Below are 16,468 nucleotides of genomic sequence, written 5' to 3' on the forward strand. Positions count from 1 at the left end.
CATTTAACTTTTCCGTGACATGACATCTGTATAGTCTCAGGTCCAATCTCTCTTCCTCTCCCTGCCTCTCTACCCATCCCCTCACCCTCCCCCCACTCACCAAGTCTCTAGTGGGGCGGGCCATGACATGCTGTCTATCTGTCTCTCAGTCCATCTCCCCAGCCCCTTCATCGCACCAGGTGATGTAACATGCGGGTTGAGCAGAGCTTGTGGTGTGTCCACACCCCGCCCCCTAACCCCAGGGACCCAGAGAAGCGTCAGGAAGGGAGGTTGGTACGAGCACCCCTCTCAAGGCCTGGAGGGATGGTTGACACCCCCAAGAACACCGCCAACCACAAAGGAAAAGGCTTCTGAAGCAAACCACAAAACTTCATAAGGCATTAGCACTTGATAATATCAGAATAAAGATTTCTTTTAAGGACACCATGGGACAAGTATCAGATGAGATGACAGAGTGGGAACAGGTATTTTACAAGGTCTAAAATCAATGAGAAATGAATCTTTAGAAGGTGACAGGCACAGCTGCAAATCAACAAGAAAAAGAGACAGCCACTCTGATAGAAAAATGGGCCAATGGGGCACCTGGGTGGCTCAGTGGGTTAAAGCCTCTGCCTTCAGCTCAGGTCATGATCCCAGGGTTCCAGATCGGGCTCTATGCTTGGCAGGGAGCCTGCTTCCCCCTCTCTCTCTCTGCCTACTTGTGATCTCTGTCTGTCAAATAAATAAATAAAATCTTAAAAAAAGAAAAGAAAAGAAAAATGGGCCAAGAGGGTGAGCAAATGACCAGAAAACCCCAGGACTCTGACAGGCACCTGAGAGGATGCTAGAAATTCTTGGTAACTGATCAAGGAAGTACAAATTAAAACAACAGTGAGTCATCCCATTGGTCTGGCAAAGGTTGGAAGCTGGAAAATGTCAAGTGGAGATTGGGGATGTGGGGCCCTGGGAACTCTAATTCCCAAGGACCACTTGGCACAACTTAGTCGAATTCAGTTAGCTCCTGGGTGTGCGTACCAGGACATTTGCTCCCAGTCTCGTAAAGGGACACAAACAGATCCTTCTATGAGCTAGGGGCAGCCTGGGTGCCACCCCAAGAGGAGAGTCACCAGGAAGTCCTGAAAAGCCCCCACAAACCCAGAACAGGTGTCCACAGAGCAACATGGCTAGGTCTTAAGACACATCATGATGACTGACCAAAAAAAAACCAAAAAAACAAAAAACCAACGCTATTAATATCTTATGATATAATGTACAATGACACAGAATAATTTTGTTATACATTAAATTCTGAGGAAAAATTTAATATTTAATATGCAAGCATATATAAACATAGTTACATTACATTGTGTGATTATATTAGCCTAAATATATAATTATATAATTATGTATTATATATATTTTTATGTGTGTGTTCTTTTTTTTTTAAAGATTTTATTTATTTATTTGACAGACAGAGATCACAAGTAGGCAGAGAAACAGGCAGAGAGAGAGGAAGAAGCAGGCTCCCTGCTGAGCAGAGAGCCCGATGTAGGGCCCAATCCCAGGACCCTGGAATCATGACATGAGCCGAAGGCAGAGGCTTTAACCCACTGAGCCACCCAGGTGCCCCAATTATGCATTATGTAATTCAAAAATATGGTACAAACTTATGTGTTATATATGATAGTTGCATCAGTATATCAATATTTAAATATATGACACATACCAACCTATTATACATTTGACATTTAAAAAAAAGATTTACTTATTTAGTTTATCTTCTTATTTTTTTTAAAGATTTTATTTATTTATTTGACAGAGAGAGAGCAGGAGCACACAAACAAGGGGAGCTGCAGAGGGAGAAGAAGGCTGCTGGCTGAGTAGGGAGTCTGATGCAGGGCTCCACCCCAGGACCCTGGGATCATGACCTGAGCTGAAGACAGATGCAGGTGACTGAGCCATCCAGGGGCCCCTACTTATTTGTGTTAGAAGAGAGTGAGCACAGGGAGGGGCAGAGGGAGAGAGAGAAACTTTAGCAGACTCCATGCTGAGTGCGGAGCTGGACACGGGGCTTGATCTTATGACCTGAGCAGAAATCAAGAGCTGGAGGCTTAAGTGACTGTGCAAGTCAGGTGCCCCTATACATTCAACATTTTATGTAGAATTTTATTGAAGTGCAAGATATTGTTTTGTATAACTTAATAGATATCATTATGTGTTAATAATCTTTTTTTTTAAAGATTTTATTTATTTATTTGACAGAGAGAGATCACAGTAGACAGAGGCAGGCAGAGAGAGAGAGAGGGAAGCAGGCTCCCCACTGAGCAGAGAGCCCGATGCGGGACTCGATTCCAGGACCCTGAGATCATGACCTGAGCCGAAGGCAGTGGCTTAACCCACTGAGCCACCCAGGCGCCCATGTGTTAATAATCTTAATATTATCAGTAAGCTCCCTGTGTCAATAAGTTACCATATCATAGGCTCTAAAAGGTCTTCTCATGGGATCTTCCCCATGAAACTCCCCCCACCCCGCCCCGCCGCTGCCCAGTGTAGGGACTATTCCAAATTAGCCCAACTAACAGGTGAGGAAACTGAGGCCCAGAGCCATGAAGGTATATGAGTGGCAGGAGGCCCAGGTGTGTGTGGTATCCTGCACTGGGCCCCCAAGCCTTACAGAGGCCTCTTTTAGGGAACAAGCTCCCCGAGAGCCGGTGGGGTCCTGGGGGGAGCCAGTGCACCTTCAGGCCATGGAGAGTCCTAAGCAAGAAAGTAAGAAGGAGCAGCTTACCCCTCTCAGGTCTCTCCTGTTTACAAAACCCAGGGAGCTCATCTGCATAAAACAGTGGCCCAGCTAGTGGCCCTCAGTGGCTCAGGCAGCCCCTGGGGAGGAGGAGGGTTAGAACTCTGGTGGTGGTTGGGGGGAGCTGGCCCTCGGGAACTGGGTTTTTGTTATAATTAGATTTTATTATATATCAGGACAATAAAGTAGAATGGGTAAGAACGCTAGCACTGTGTTCAGATCCTTTGCTTAGCCTCTGTGAGACCTGGGCAAGTTACCCCACCTCACTGTCCTCAGCTTTCCTCATTTGTAAAATGGGCACCACAAGGCTACTGACTTCACAAGATTGTTGTGAGAACTGCATCATTCATTCCGGTCCTTAAAATTATACATGGTAAGGACTGTGCATTTTGGTTTCCTCCTCTAATAATGTGAATAATAGCAGGATTGTCCTGACAACTAAATGAGATGCTGTAAAAATATCTTTGTTTGGAGCCTCAAATACAACGGGCACACAAAAGACGTCTGCTATTGGCTATTTTCCTGCCTCAAAAGATTTTATAATGATGAGGATGATGATGATAATAAACACACTTACATAATAACTTTTACTATGCATTGGTACTCTTTAAGTGCTGTAAATCAGTTATCTTACTGAATTCTTGCAAAGGCCCTGTGAGGTAGGTATTATTAATAATCTCCTTACCTGTTGGGGAAACTGAGGCACAGAGCAGGGATGTGACTTGTCCAAGGACACATAAGGGCGTGACAAGCCTGGGATTCAGATCCAGACTGTCTGACTCAGAGTCCTTGCTTTTAATCACTAAGTCTGGTGCCAGACCTTGGTGTGCATCCCAGCTCCGTTGTATGGGATCAAGCAGAGGCTTCCCAGCTCAGAGCCTCAGTTTGGTCTCTATGAAATGGGAGAATGGCCGTCCTTACCATGGAGGTGGAGAGGCGGCAGCTAACTTCCGGTCTCTCCCCCTACAGCCTCCCAGGACACCACCTACTTGTAGCTCTGGCCAAGGTTTGGAATCTGCGGGTCGGGCTCCGGTGAGGGGCGTGGCCTTGGGCATCCTGGCCCAATGGGAGCGGGGGGGGGGGCGGAGACTTCCTCCCAGCTCTGTCCAGCACGCGAATCCTCCTCTCAGTTCCATCTACCTCCCGGGTGCCCCAGAGGTCTCCGACCCCAGCCCACCCCCAGCCCACCCGCCCAGCCTACAGCCCCGTCCTCCTATTCCCTGACCTCAGCCCGTGCCCCTCGGGCCTTGACATCATGGGTGACGGAGGAGAGGGCGAGGATGAGGTCCAGTTTCTGCGCACGGTGCGTATCTCTGTGTTAGGGGGTCTCTGGGGCTATCTCTTGATAGACACTCCTCTGAGTGTCTCTTTTTCTTGGGATATCTCTGTACTGATTGCTGGTGGCCTTTGAGTCTCAGGGTCTATTCCTCTGTCCCTCTGGGTGACCGTCACTCTTTCTCCTTTTTTTGTCTCTCAGTCTCGCTCACCTTTCTCACCATAGAGAATTAGAAGACTTTGGGACTGCAGAATGGGGAGGGGGATCTTCGGCCACACTCTCTTCTGATATTAGTTATTTGTCCTAGAGAAGAGGGGCCGCTGAGGGAGCACCTCCCTCCCACCCACTCCCCACCACCCTGGAAGTGGACACTTGGGGAAGGTGATTCTAATTCCTGAGCTTAATTTAGCTGTTCCCCCTCCCCCAACGCCACACCACCTAGCCTGATTCTCTTTTGCTCCAGACTCTGACCTAGTTTAAATTTTGGGAAGGAGGCTGGGGTGGTATGGAGGACCTAACTTCTTGAAACTTCCAGCCGTTGAGGGTCTCCTGGGAGGGGACCTTCGGGTTCTGTGTCTTCTTTCTTCCCTCCTCCCTTTTGGGTAGTAGGACCAAATATGGCTGCTAATGGTCTTTGGGTAGTGTCTCTCCCTATCCATCTTTTTGGGTTCTCTGTCTTGCTGTCTCTCCATCTCTGTCTCTCCCTGTCTCTGTCTCTGTCTTTGTTCTTTGGCTTTAGGCCTTCTTCATTTTGTTCTGCCTCCCTAGCTCTGTCTCCTGGCATCTCTGATCCCCTGCTGGGGGGCAGGGATGGGAATTGGAACAACAGGTGTCCCTCCCAGAATAGCCAGCTTTTCTGGGGCCTGGGCAGGGGACAGGGAGAGGATGGGGAGGGGAGGGGCTGTCCATCTCAGAGTCCTTCCCACTTTTCCCTCCCAGTGGCTGATCTGGGTGTGGGGCTGAGTGTATGGGAGGGGATGTTCTCTCTTCTGGGCCAGGTCTGCTGACCCTGCACTAGCCCCTCCCCTCCTCCACCCAGGCCCTGGGAAATGCTGACACAGCATTCCAGGCCCCAGAATAGGACCCTGGTGATCTGGGTCCGGTTTCCTGGGAGGGAGGAACAAACAGCTGGGACTGGTAGTGAAGGATAGGGACAGCTGGCCATTCAGCCACAGGAGGAGGCCTGGCTTCACCCTAGACTCTTGCCCCAGCTCTAGCCCCTAGTGGACACCGCAGGTTGGGCTCTCCCCTCCTCCCCGTCCCTAATAAGACCATGGCCATGGTATTAGCCTTGAGCGGCCACTCTACATCAGGCCCCATGCCCAGGGCCTCAGTCTCCTGAGACATCTAATTATATCCTCGCCTGCCCTATCTTCTGATGTAGGCCCCTATCTTTATCTCCCTGGGAGATTTGAGGGAAACCAAGACCTGAGTGGTAGAGTCACTTGCCCAAGGTCAAGGCCAGGAAGTACCATCTCTGGATGCCCCTGGGACCCAGCCCCTCTGCTTTCACAAGAGGAGAACTGAACTCACACTTGCCAGGTTAAGCTGTGCTGGGGTCTAGAGCTCTGGCCCCAGGCATCTCTTGGGCCCAGACTAGGTCTGTTTTCCTGAGCTTTATTGAGATGGTGTGGTATTTCTCTCACACTTTTTGGACCTCATCCCACCAGTCAGAAATACATTTTACCTCGCAACTCAGTGCATGCAAATACACACATACATTATTTTTAAAACCCAACTTTATTGGGGCAGAATTGACATGCAATAAGTTGTACCCATTTTAGGTGTCCTAGTTCAGTGAGTCTCGAGAAACTTCACATAGGCATGGAACCACCTCGTAAGCAAGACATAGAACATTTCCTTTACCCCCAGAAAGTTCCCTCTTGCTCTTCTCAGTACTTGCTCTGTCTGTTTGCTGTATTTCCCTGTAGTCTCCATTAGGAACGTTGAGGGTTTCGTAGACCACATCTGCTCCTCTTCCTTGCTTCTTTTGCTCAACCTGTTTTGATATTATCCACGTAGCGTGTGCCAAGAGCTTATTTCTTTTTGTTCCTGAGTGATACCGCACTGTGTGAACGCACCACAATTAGTTTCTCAGTTCACCTGCCAATGGACATTTGGGTCACCTCCCAATTCGTGTGATTATAGACAAGTTGGGTGCATTCACATGTACCTATTTTTTCCCAGAAACAGGTTTTACAAAATGTAGGGAGCTCTTAGAACAGGCGGGGCATGTTACTCTGTTCTACTCTACTTGATTTCACTTTTTAAGCATGGTGGCCATGCTCCCCCACAAATGATTTCATTTCTGTTTGATGGGTGATGACCTCTAGCCCTGTCTGTGCTGGGGTTGCTCAAAGCATGGCCAGCGTCAGAGCCAGAAGGCTGGTAATGGTCCGGATTCCCTGCTCCCCTCCCTGCAGAGCTGCTGAATTGTGCCCTTGGTGTCAGATGGGAAACCAAGGCAGTAAGGGAGCTGCATTTGTAACCAGGCCACCTCCGTTCATTCTGCTCCAGGAGGAAGTCAGAGAATCTTGATGTATGATTGGGCCTCCGGTCTCTGGCTGATATCCTGGCTAGCCATTTGCTTGCTTCCTAACTTTGGGCAAGTGATTTGAAGTTTTCTCTCTGAGCCTCAGTTTCCTAAGCTGGGCAATGGGGGCAAAAATAGGTACCATAAGGATTCAAGGGGCTCCATGTTAATTCTCCCTGAGCTCATCTTCTCTTGCTTTCTCGCTCCTGCTTCTACTGCCTCCTGTGTCCCTTGCTATTCCTCAGCACCCACATTGTCTGCCCCTGGTTTCCAGAATGTTCTTTGCCCCGAGATGAGCAGGCCAGATCCTCTTCTTGTTAGTTGGACAAGGCACAGCTCAAATGTCATCTCCTTGGAGAGGCTGCCACTTCACCCCCTCACTGATGTCATCTCTACCCCCAAAGCTACTCATTACACCAGCCTGGGTTATTTGTTTCATAACACTGGCCACTGAAGTGAAAATGATGCATCTATTCCCTTGTGTATTGTGTGTGTCCCCTAAGAGGATGGCAGCCCCATGAGGACAGGGACTTGATCTGCTTTTTTCGCTGCTCTATATCCGGTGCCTAGATCAGGGCCTGGCGAGAGCCACCATCAATAAGTGTCTGCCGAAGGAACGTAAAGCTCTGAGCGTAAGGCCGAGTAGACAGTAAGCGCTTAATACATGCAATGTATTAGACATGTATTAATATACATGTCTAGCCCTGTGAACACACAAGTGCCCGGCGTGTGCCGGGAGGTTGGGGGTGAGCAGTGGGCTGGAGGCCGCCTGTGTGCTCGGGAGCCCAGGACTGGAGCGAGTTTGTGTGATATGCTGGATGGAAGGGCTGGAGGCTGTGTGTCCTCAGGAAGGACTCCAAACTTCTTTGAGCCTGTTTTCTCAGCTGTAGAAAGGAATAACCGCTGCCTTACTCAGTGGTTAAGAGCTGGGGTTTCTATCACTTTTGACTGATGTCTAGGTGTTGGGCATTCTCCCATGCACATTTATATTAGTTATAACTGGAGCTATGGGCTACTTTACTAATATAAGAAGAGGTAGTCTAGTGTTCAAAGAGTGTGGCATATAGAGCCCCGGCATTGGGATCCAATCCCAGCTCAGCCACAGGACAGCTGTGTGACTTCAGGCAGGTTACTTGACCTCTCTGGGTCTCAGTTTCTACAGGTTCACATCCTGGAACTTTTCTCAGAGGATTCAGTAATGAGTTCATGTGTGTTAAGTTCTTGGAATGGGACCCGGCACATAGAAAACACTTTATTTTACTTAAAACTTTAACTTATAATCTTGAAATCATTTCCAGCTTAGAGCAAAGTTGCAAGGTTACTTAGAAGAACTCCCATGTGGCCTTAGGTAATTTTTCCCCACTTGTTAAGATTTGGCACATTTGCTTTATCTCTCTCTCACTCCCTCTCTTTGCACATTTCGCCCCTAAACTTTTTGAGAGTAAGCTGTGGACATGATTCTTAAGTCCTAAAACACTTTCAGTGTCTGTTTCCAAAGAAACAAGGGCAGTCTCTTACAAAACCGCAGGACAGTCATCAATGTCAGGAAATGTAGTATCACTCTGATGCTGTTATCTGTCACAGTCCTGGTCGGGCTTTCACCAGCGGTCACCAGGAGTCCCTCGTAGCCTGTCCCCTACCACCCAGGATCTAGTCTGGGCTTGGCATTGCATTCACACGTCATTAGAAGGCACTCTTCATGGTGACTCTTGGTATCAGTTCAGGTCTTGATCTTAGGATCATGTGTTTGAGCCCCGCATTGGACGCCATGCTGGGTGTGGAGCCTGCTTAAATAAGAGAGAGAGAGAAAGAAAGAAAGAAAGAAAGAAAGAAAGAAAGAAAGAAAGAAAGAGAGAGAGAGAAAGAAAGAAGAAAGAGAGAGAGAAAGGAAGGAAGGAGGGAAGGAATGAAGAAAGAGAGAGGAAGGAAGGAAGGAAAAAAAGAACTCCTTAATTGATCGCCATTACTGAAACACAAGAGAGACATTAGAGAAGGCTGAGCTTAAAAGGCATTGAACTTGGGGTGCTTATAGTTTCCACCTCCAATGGCTCACCTTGCAGACCTCACTGGAGCCAGCAGGACTGGGGTTCAAATCCCAGCACCTCCCCTTGTTGGGTGTATGGCCTTGGACAAGCTCTGCCAGTTCCTTGAGCCTCAGTTTTTCCATTTTACAATGGGGATGACTCTAGTTCCTGTCTCCTGGGATGTTAGAAGTGTGTGGAGTCCTTGGCATGGGCCCGCATGTGACACATGGTGAGGTGGGTCTCACCAGAGGCCATCCCTTTCATGAGGAGAAGGGTGTGGTGTCGGGCCGCAGTGTCTGCGGGAGCCCTGACCCCGCGGCCCGTTCCCCAGGACGACGAAGTGGTCCTTCAGTGCAGCGCCACTGTGCTCAAGGAGCAACTGAAACTTTGCCTGGCCGCCGAGGGCTTTGGAAACCGCCTCTGCTTCCTGGAGCCCACCAGCAACGCCCAGGTCTGTGTGGGAGTGTGCGCGGGGTGGGGGGTGTCCTGAAGGGGCAGAGTCTAGGGTCCAAAGAAGAAGGGTCTGGGTCTGAAGAGGGGTTGCTGACAGGAGAAAAAACAGAGAGGGGCTAAGAAGGAAAGGGGGCTGGAGGTCTGAGGTAGGTGGGAGTGGGGACCTGAGGGGGAGTGGGGGGTCTGAGGAGATAGAGAATCTTGAGTTCAAAAAAAAGAGGGGCTCTGGAGGCGGCTGCTGATGGGAGAGAAAATGGGGAGTTGCAAAGAAAAGGGGGCCAGAGGCCTGAGGTAGGTAGGTCTGCGGAGAGAGGGGCAGGGGCTCCGAAATCTTAAGAGGCAGGTGTCCAAGGGGGCAGAGGACATTGGATCCAAAGCAAAAGGGCCTGGAGTGTTGGGGGGTGCTAGCAGGGTCAGGGGGCTGACTGGAGAGGGAGTTAGAAGCTGAGAGTGGAGGGAGCCCAGGTTTGAGGGGGAGGTGGGCTCAGGTTCTGACAGTAGAGGTGACCTGGGGACAGGGGAAAGGGAGGGGCCATAGAGTCAGACGGTGGAGGAGGCTGAGGGTCTGAGGGGGTCAGAGAGTCTTGGGTCCAAGGGAGAGGGTACTCATGAGTCTGAGGTGACTGAGTGGGAGACTGAGGAGGAAGGCCCAAGGTTGGACCCTCCTGTGATTTGGAAGTAGTGTTCACCAGTGTCTGAGGGAGGAGGCAGGAGTTGGGACTATCCGATGGTGATGGCAGGGTGGGGCTTCCTGCAGGGTCTCAGAGATTTGGGTTATCTGCAGGGGAAGGCCATGGCATTGGAGCAGGTGCAGTGTGTCTGAGAGAGGGCTGAGGCTCCTTTGGAGATGAGGTGGGGTGTGGGGTACTCAGGCGGGAAGGGTAGTGTGGAAGCTTCTGTGAGGTTCAGGTGGGGTTTAGGTGTTTGAGGGAGGAGGCATGTTTTCTGTGATGTTGGTATAGATTTGGGGTATCTGAAGGGGTGGCAGAGTGTAGGGGCTTCTTGGGGGATTGGGGTCAGGTCTGGGCCTCTAAGGGGTGTGGGTATTCAGACTGGGGCTCAGGGGCCTTCAGGCCCCCCACTCACATCTCCCCCCACCCCAGAATGTGCCCCCCGATCTGGCCATCTGTTGCTTCGTCCTGGAGCAGTCCTTGTCGGTCCGAGCCCTGCAGGAGATGCTGGCCAACACCGTGGAGGCTGGCGTGGAGGTGAGGCTCCTGCCCCGGCAGGGTGCAGGGGCAGGGCACAGGGACGGGGCTCAGGGGTAGGGCTGGGCAGGAACACCTGGGGCTTGTTCACCATCTGCTCTTCTTCCTCTCTCTGTCCCGACCCTCACAGGCCCTCAATTTGGATAAGTGGGTAGGTCTGGCCTTGGGTGTCACCTGTCCTTCCCCCCTCTCCTGACACCAGGCCCGCCTCCTGGGCCCACATCCTGCACACAGGGTCTGGGGGCCTCCCCCACGCCAGTTGTCAGGGGCTGTGGAGCCCAGACAGGCCAGGCAGGAAGGAAGGAAGGGGGTAGGGGCTTTTGAGCCCCCGTGCCCCAGCTTGCTCCTTTCTCCTCTTTCCCATCCTTTCCTTCAACCCCAATCCCAGCTCTTCTCTGCATGGGACCTCCCCTCTCACCTCCCCCTGTCCTGAGTGTGGGTCCCCTCTGCTCCAGGAGTGGGTTGGCCATGTGATCTTGGGGCCCATCACATGGGCCTTCAGAGCATGGGCATGTGAGAGCCAGGATGGGAGGCATGATGCCATCAAGAGACGGGTGGCCTTCCCCCTAAGGAGGGGCCAAGTCTCCTTATGCTTGGTGGGGGTGGGGGGAATGTGACAGCACAGCCACCCCTATGCGAGGTTCAAAGATTTGACAGCTGGCAGGATTATTCCAGTGCACACTGGCTGCAGCTCAGCTGTGTTATGACAGGTTACAGCAGAAGGGGCCAAGGCCCATGGTACACGAGGTATTGGGGCTTCCCTGAGAGTCCCCATGGAACGGGAAGTGGGCTTCAGCTTCCCTGAGGGCCTTTGGGACCTGGTTAACAAGATGAAGGAGACAAGGAGGACAGAATGGGCTTTGGGAAATATAAAACACCCTATCCACAGGCTTCTTAGAGACATAGACCCTACTTCCACGAATGGGGAAACTGAAGCAAAGAATCTGTTGAGGTTCTGACCTAAGGCTTCCTTGTGCCCAGGCCTGAGCATGGTGTTTTATGGGGAGCATATTGCCACCTGGGATAGGCCAGATGCCTTGGGGGGTTCTGTGCTCACTCTGTGCCCTCTCTATCCTCCCCTCCCCCCAGTCATCCCAGGGCGGAGGCCACAGGACACTCCTGTATGGCCATGCCATCCTGCTCCGGCACACACACAGTGGCATGGTGAGTGCCAGAACGAGGGCGGCTGGGCAGGGGCAGGAGACGCAGGGTCTGCGGGAGGAGGCTGACCCCCCCCTCTACCACCCTAGTACTTGAGCTGCCTTACCACCTCCCGCTCCATGACTGACAAGCTTGCCTTCGACGTGGGACTGCAGGAAGACGCCACAGGTGCAGGGCTGGAGCGGGAAGGGCCGCAATGGGGAGACTGCGGGCAGGGGCTGGGGCTCAGGAGGTGCAGGACTGGGGGGCGGGGCAGGGATGCGGGGGACTAGAGCAACTTGGGTCAACATGGGGGAACCCGAGGCAGAGGGTCCGAGGGCGGAAACGGAGGATGTGAGGCAAAGAGCAGGTAATCAGAGATGACTGGAGAATTCGGGACTGAGGGGCAGGAGGCTCCGTGGCTGGGAAGCCCTCGGGAAGGAGCATTCTGGGTAGCCCTCATTCTGACAGTGGGGCCCAAACCACAGGAGAGGCCTGTTGGTGGACGATGCATCCGGCCTCCAAGCAGAGGTCGGAAGGAGAGAAGGTCCGCGTGGGGGATGACCTCATCCTCGTTAGTGTCTCCTCAGAGCGCTACCTGGTGAGCAGTACACCCCAAGCCCAGCTACTCTTGCCCCCCGGGGGGCGGGGCCCGGGACCGCCCCGCCCACCTCCTCAGCCTCCTTTTGCTGGCTCTCTGACCCCCACTTCCGAGCTTCCTGACCTCTGGCATCCACTTCTGGCCTTTGGTGCCCCGTGTCTCCCGTTGGATCTTGGTTTCCTGATGTGTGATCTCTGATTTTTGTCTCCTGTCTGCTGCTTTCCCTGCTTCCGCCTTTGGTTTGTGGCCTCTGACTCTGGAACTATTGCTCACCCCGCCATCGTCTCTGACCACCACATCCTGGTTGCCCCTAGCACCTGTCCACGGCCAGTGGGGAGCTCCAGGTCGATGCCTCCTTTATGCAGACACTGTGGAACATGAACCCCATCTGCTCTGGCTGCGAAGAAGGTGAGGGTCCCAGACCTCCTGCCTCTAAACCCAGACTCCCAAAACAGACTTCTCATTCTGCCCCCAAACATGTCCATACTGAGCCTTGGAACCTCAGACCCCAAACCGAGATCTCCACATTATGACCCTCATATTTAGACGTCCAGCTGACCCCAAATCCAGAACCTTGGAGCTCAGGCCCCAAACCCCAAACCCAGTGTCAGACACTTGAATCCAGACCCCATATCTCACATACCAAATTCACCACCTGGGGATCACTCAGACCCTTACACTCAGATCCAAAGCTGAAAATATTATATTTGGAGCTTGTCCCTCAGATGCCCAAGCCTCACATGACAAACACAGATGGAGACCTGTGTCTTCATCAGCTCCCAGATCAGCTCCCACACTCAGGCTCCCGAATTTAAACTCAGATACCCAAGTCAGACCCCAAACCTCAGCCAACTGACCTCAGACCTCCAAGTTTTAACCTCAGGTATTTAAATCTTCCAAATTCAGACCCTTAGGCTAGGACCCCACAGCATGACCCCAAAATGTTGACCCCAACTCTCACACCCACACCTCACACCCAAGCTGAGACTTAAACCACTGAAACTTCTGGCCTTAATCTCAAATATACCAGTTTCTGACTTCAAAGTCCAGATCTAACTTCAGACCCCAAAGCTCAGATACCAGCCTCACACCTCCAAAATCAACACTCCCAAGTCCAGACCCTAGCCTGAGACCCAACCATCGCACCTCTAACCCCAGACCCCAAATCAAGGCTTGGAACTCAGAGCCTAGTATCCGGGAACATTAGACTCAAACCCCTGACTCCAACCTCAAAAATCCAAACTCAGATTCACAAACTCCCCAACCTCAGCCCTGTATACGCAGACCCCCAAAATTACATCCCCTACCTTGGACCCTAATCTCATACCCCCACTTCAGTCCTCGAACTTAGCCCAAATCTCAGACTGCCACTTTGGATCCCAAAACTCAGTCTCCAACTGCAGACCCCCCAAACTCAGCCCCAGCCTCCCACAGGGGAAAAGCAGGACCCCTGGACTCGTCTTTGGCTCCTGAGCCTCTCCAGGGCTCCAGCCCCTTGATGACCTCTTTCCCTTGCTCCTCTCCAGGCTATGTAACGGGGGGCCACGTCCTCCGCCTCTTTCACGGACACATGGATGAATGTTTGACTATTTCCCCCGCTGACAGTGAGGACCAGCGCAGGTCTGGGATGGGGACAAGAGGCCCTGGGGTGTTGGGGCAGGAGTTGGGAGCAGTGAGGTAGGCCGGGGGGATAGCACCCTGTGGGCAGGGGTGGGGATCACATTTTGGGGAGGCTGGTGACTGAACCCCTGACCTCACTTACTCTCGTGCCCCTAGACTTGTCCACTATGAGGGGGGAGCTGTGTGCACCCATGCCCGCTCCCTCTGGAGACTGGAGCCGCTGAGAATCAGGTGGGGGGCTTGGGGGTGAGAGCTCCTGGTGGGGGCCTGGGGGGGGAGAGAGAATCTTGAAGGAAGTTCTAAGAAAGAAACTGGAGACTTGTGAGGGAAAATCTGGGGAGCCCAAGAAGGTGATGAGGGCTTTCAGGGTCTTTGAATCCTGGAGGAAAAGGCCTTAGGGGAGGGTGGGCGTTCCTGAGGGAGAGATCGGGGGTCCCCAGTAAAAATGTGGGGAGCAGCCCCCCCAGAAGAAGGCTGGGGGCTTGATGAGGTTTGGACCAAGACGGTGGTGTCCATGGGAGCACTGGGCAGTCCTCTGACCCTCCTCGCCTTCACCCTTTGCAGCTGGAGTGGGAGCCACCTGCGCTGGGGCCAGCCGCTCCGCATCCGGCACGTCACCACTGGGCGGTACCTGGCGCTCACCGAGGACCAGGGCCTGGTGGTGGTTGATGCCAGCAAGGCCCACACCAAGGCCACCTCCTTCTGCTTCCGCATCTCCAAGGTCGGTGGGGGTCAGGGTGCCCTCCCTCACTTGGAGCCCTGAATCCAGCCCCAGCCCCCATTCTGCAGGCTCTCTGGGGCACGGCTCCCCAATTAAATACACAGGCAGAGGAGGCTGACCTCTGTGCCCCGCCCCTGCAGGAGAAGCTGGATATGGCCCCCAAGCGGGATGTGGATGGCATGGGTCCCCCTGAGATCAAGTATGGGGAGTCACTGTGTTTCGTGCAGCACGTGGCCTCAGGCCTGTGGCTCACCTATGCCGCCCCAGACCCCAAGGCCCTGCGGCTTGGTGTGCTCAAGAAGAAGGTGGGTGCCTGGTGAGGGAAAAGTGTGGGGATGCCGGCAGGGGTGGGAACGGGACTGTGCGGGTAGTCATGCCTGTGCCTTTTGGAGGTTAAGGGCAGTACTGAGAGAGAAACTGAGATTGAGAGAGACAGGAAGGAAGAAAGGAGTCGGGGAGAAGGAAGAAAGGAGGGGGAGAGAGTCAGACAGAGAGAGAGAGATACAGAGACAGAGAAAGGCAGAGACAAAAAGACATGGAAACAGGGGCACCTGGGTGGTTCAGTCACTGAAGTGCCTGCCTTCGACTCAGGTCATGACCCCAGGGTCCTGGGATCAAGCCCTGTGTTGGGCTCCCTGCTCAGCAGGGAGTCTGCTTCCCTTCCTCTCCCTCTTTGTGTGCATGCTCTCTCTCTCTCTCAAATAAATAAGTCTTAAAAAAGACATGGAAACAGAAAAACGGAGAAAGACAAAGACAGAGGAGAGATGGAAAAGACAGAGAGAGACATACAGAGAGAGAGCTAATGACAAACAGACCAAGAATAATTTTCGGCAAGTTATTGAATACCCCAGTTGTTTTGGATGTGTATATGGAAAAGTAGGCAAGCTATACAGACCTGTTTCCTGCCCTCCCAATACTGAGACATAGTGAATAAACTATCTTTAATGAAGTACACAGCCACTCTGGACAGAGAAAACAGCATATGCAAAGGCCCTGAGGTTGAACTGAGATTGGTTTGTTGCAATACCAGAAAGAAGATCAAGTTTGGCAGGAGTGCAGAGATTGAGGGACAAGTCTTGGAAGATAAGGACAGAGAGGAGATGTGAGCAGATCACGTGGGGCCTAGTGGGCCATGGGCAGGGTCCCAGCTTTTACTCTTAGTGAGATGGAGCCCCAAGAGAGTTTTAAGCAGACCAGCAAGGTGACCTGAGGTTCATGGGGTTCCTCAGCTGCTTGTGGGAATAGGTGGGGTGGGGGTGGGGAGCAGAGCTGGAGTGGGAGCCCAGGGAGGTGCCTGCTGCCATGGTCAGGTGGGACAAAACAGTGGCAGGACCACGGTGGGGACTGTGGAGTGGGGAAGTTTGTAGGTTCTGGTTATATTGTGAGGGTGGAGCCAATAGGATTTTCTGACAGACTGGTTATCGAGGTGGGAGGGACAGGGGTTGAGGATGAGGCCATGATTTTTGCCCTGAGCAGCTGGAAGGTCGGAAGTGCCATTAACTGAGTCAGGGATAGTCAAGTGTCAGCTCAGGATGACAGAGATCCAGTGTCTAGAACAGAACCCCTCAATAAAGAGTGAACGAGTCAGAAGAGTAGGGAGACACCTGTCTGTAAAAAACGAGAGTTGTAGTTGGATACCTGTTGGGAGGGTACAGAGATGGGCCTGGCCCTAGGGGGGACTGTGGGAACCGTCAACACTGGCAGTATTTGCAGCCAGGGGACTGGGTGAGGTCCTGGGGAGGTCGGCTCAGCTGAAAGCTGGAAGCCGAGATGGTCTCATCTTGCAGAAGGGTGGTCAGGCACTCAGTCAGGGACGTGTTAAGTTAGGCGTGCCGTTAGAGCCTTCTGGTGGGAGGATGTGAAGTCAGTAGTAGGTATGGATGGGGAGCGTCTGGCCTGGAAATAGATAAGACAGAGTCAGAGAGAGAGAGAGGCAAACACGGAGTCAAAGGGGGATAGAAACAGAGAGAAAGGAAGAGTCAGAGACAGGAGAGGCAGAGAGAGGGGGAATAAATAGAATGGAAGAAGAGTTAGGTGAAGAGGGATAGAAGGCGATGTCTGGCAGAGAGTCTCCCTGGAGGACAGGGGCAGCTCTGGGGCTAGAGTCTGGATG

At 52.4% G+C, this 16,468-nt stretch overlaps 1 protein-coding gene across 1 annotated transcript in view; it reads left to right on the top strand.

Moving 5' to 3' along the window:
- Nucleotides 1-3,930: 3,930 nt before the first annotated feature.
- The window catches only part of RYR1 (ryanodine receptor 1), a 110,039-nt gene continuing 97,501 nt past the window's right edge, over nt 3,931-16,468 (top strand). Inside the window, 11 exon segments of the mRNA XM_032841976.1 lie at nt 3,931-4,082; nt 8,944-9,063; nt 10,169-10,273; nt 11,363-11,437; nt 11,524-11,602; nt 11,902-12,014; nt 12,329-12,422; nt 13,541-13,634; nt 13,791-13,865; nt 14,199-14,355; nt 14,496-14,660. Of these exon segments, the coding sequence (XP_032697867.1) occupies nt 4,035-4,082; nt 8,944-9,063; nt 10,169-10,273; nt 11,363-11,437; nt 11,524-11,602; nt 11,902-12,014; nt 12,329-12,422; nt 13,541-13,634; nt 13,791-13,865; nt 14,199-14,355; nt 14,496-14,660 (1,125 nt within the window). The 5' untranslated portion in view covers nt 3,931-4,034.

This window comes from Lontra canadensis, unplaced genomic scaffold, assembly GCF_010015895.1.
Source record: "Lontra canadensis isolate GAN:19392208 unplaced genomic scaffold, GSC_riverotter_1.0 scaffold125, whole genome shotgun sequence".
NCBI lineage: Eukaryota > Metazoa > Chordata > Mammalia > Carnivora > Mustelidae > Lontra > Lontra canadensis.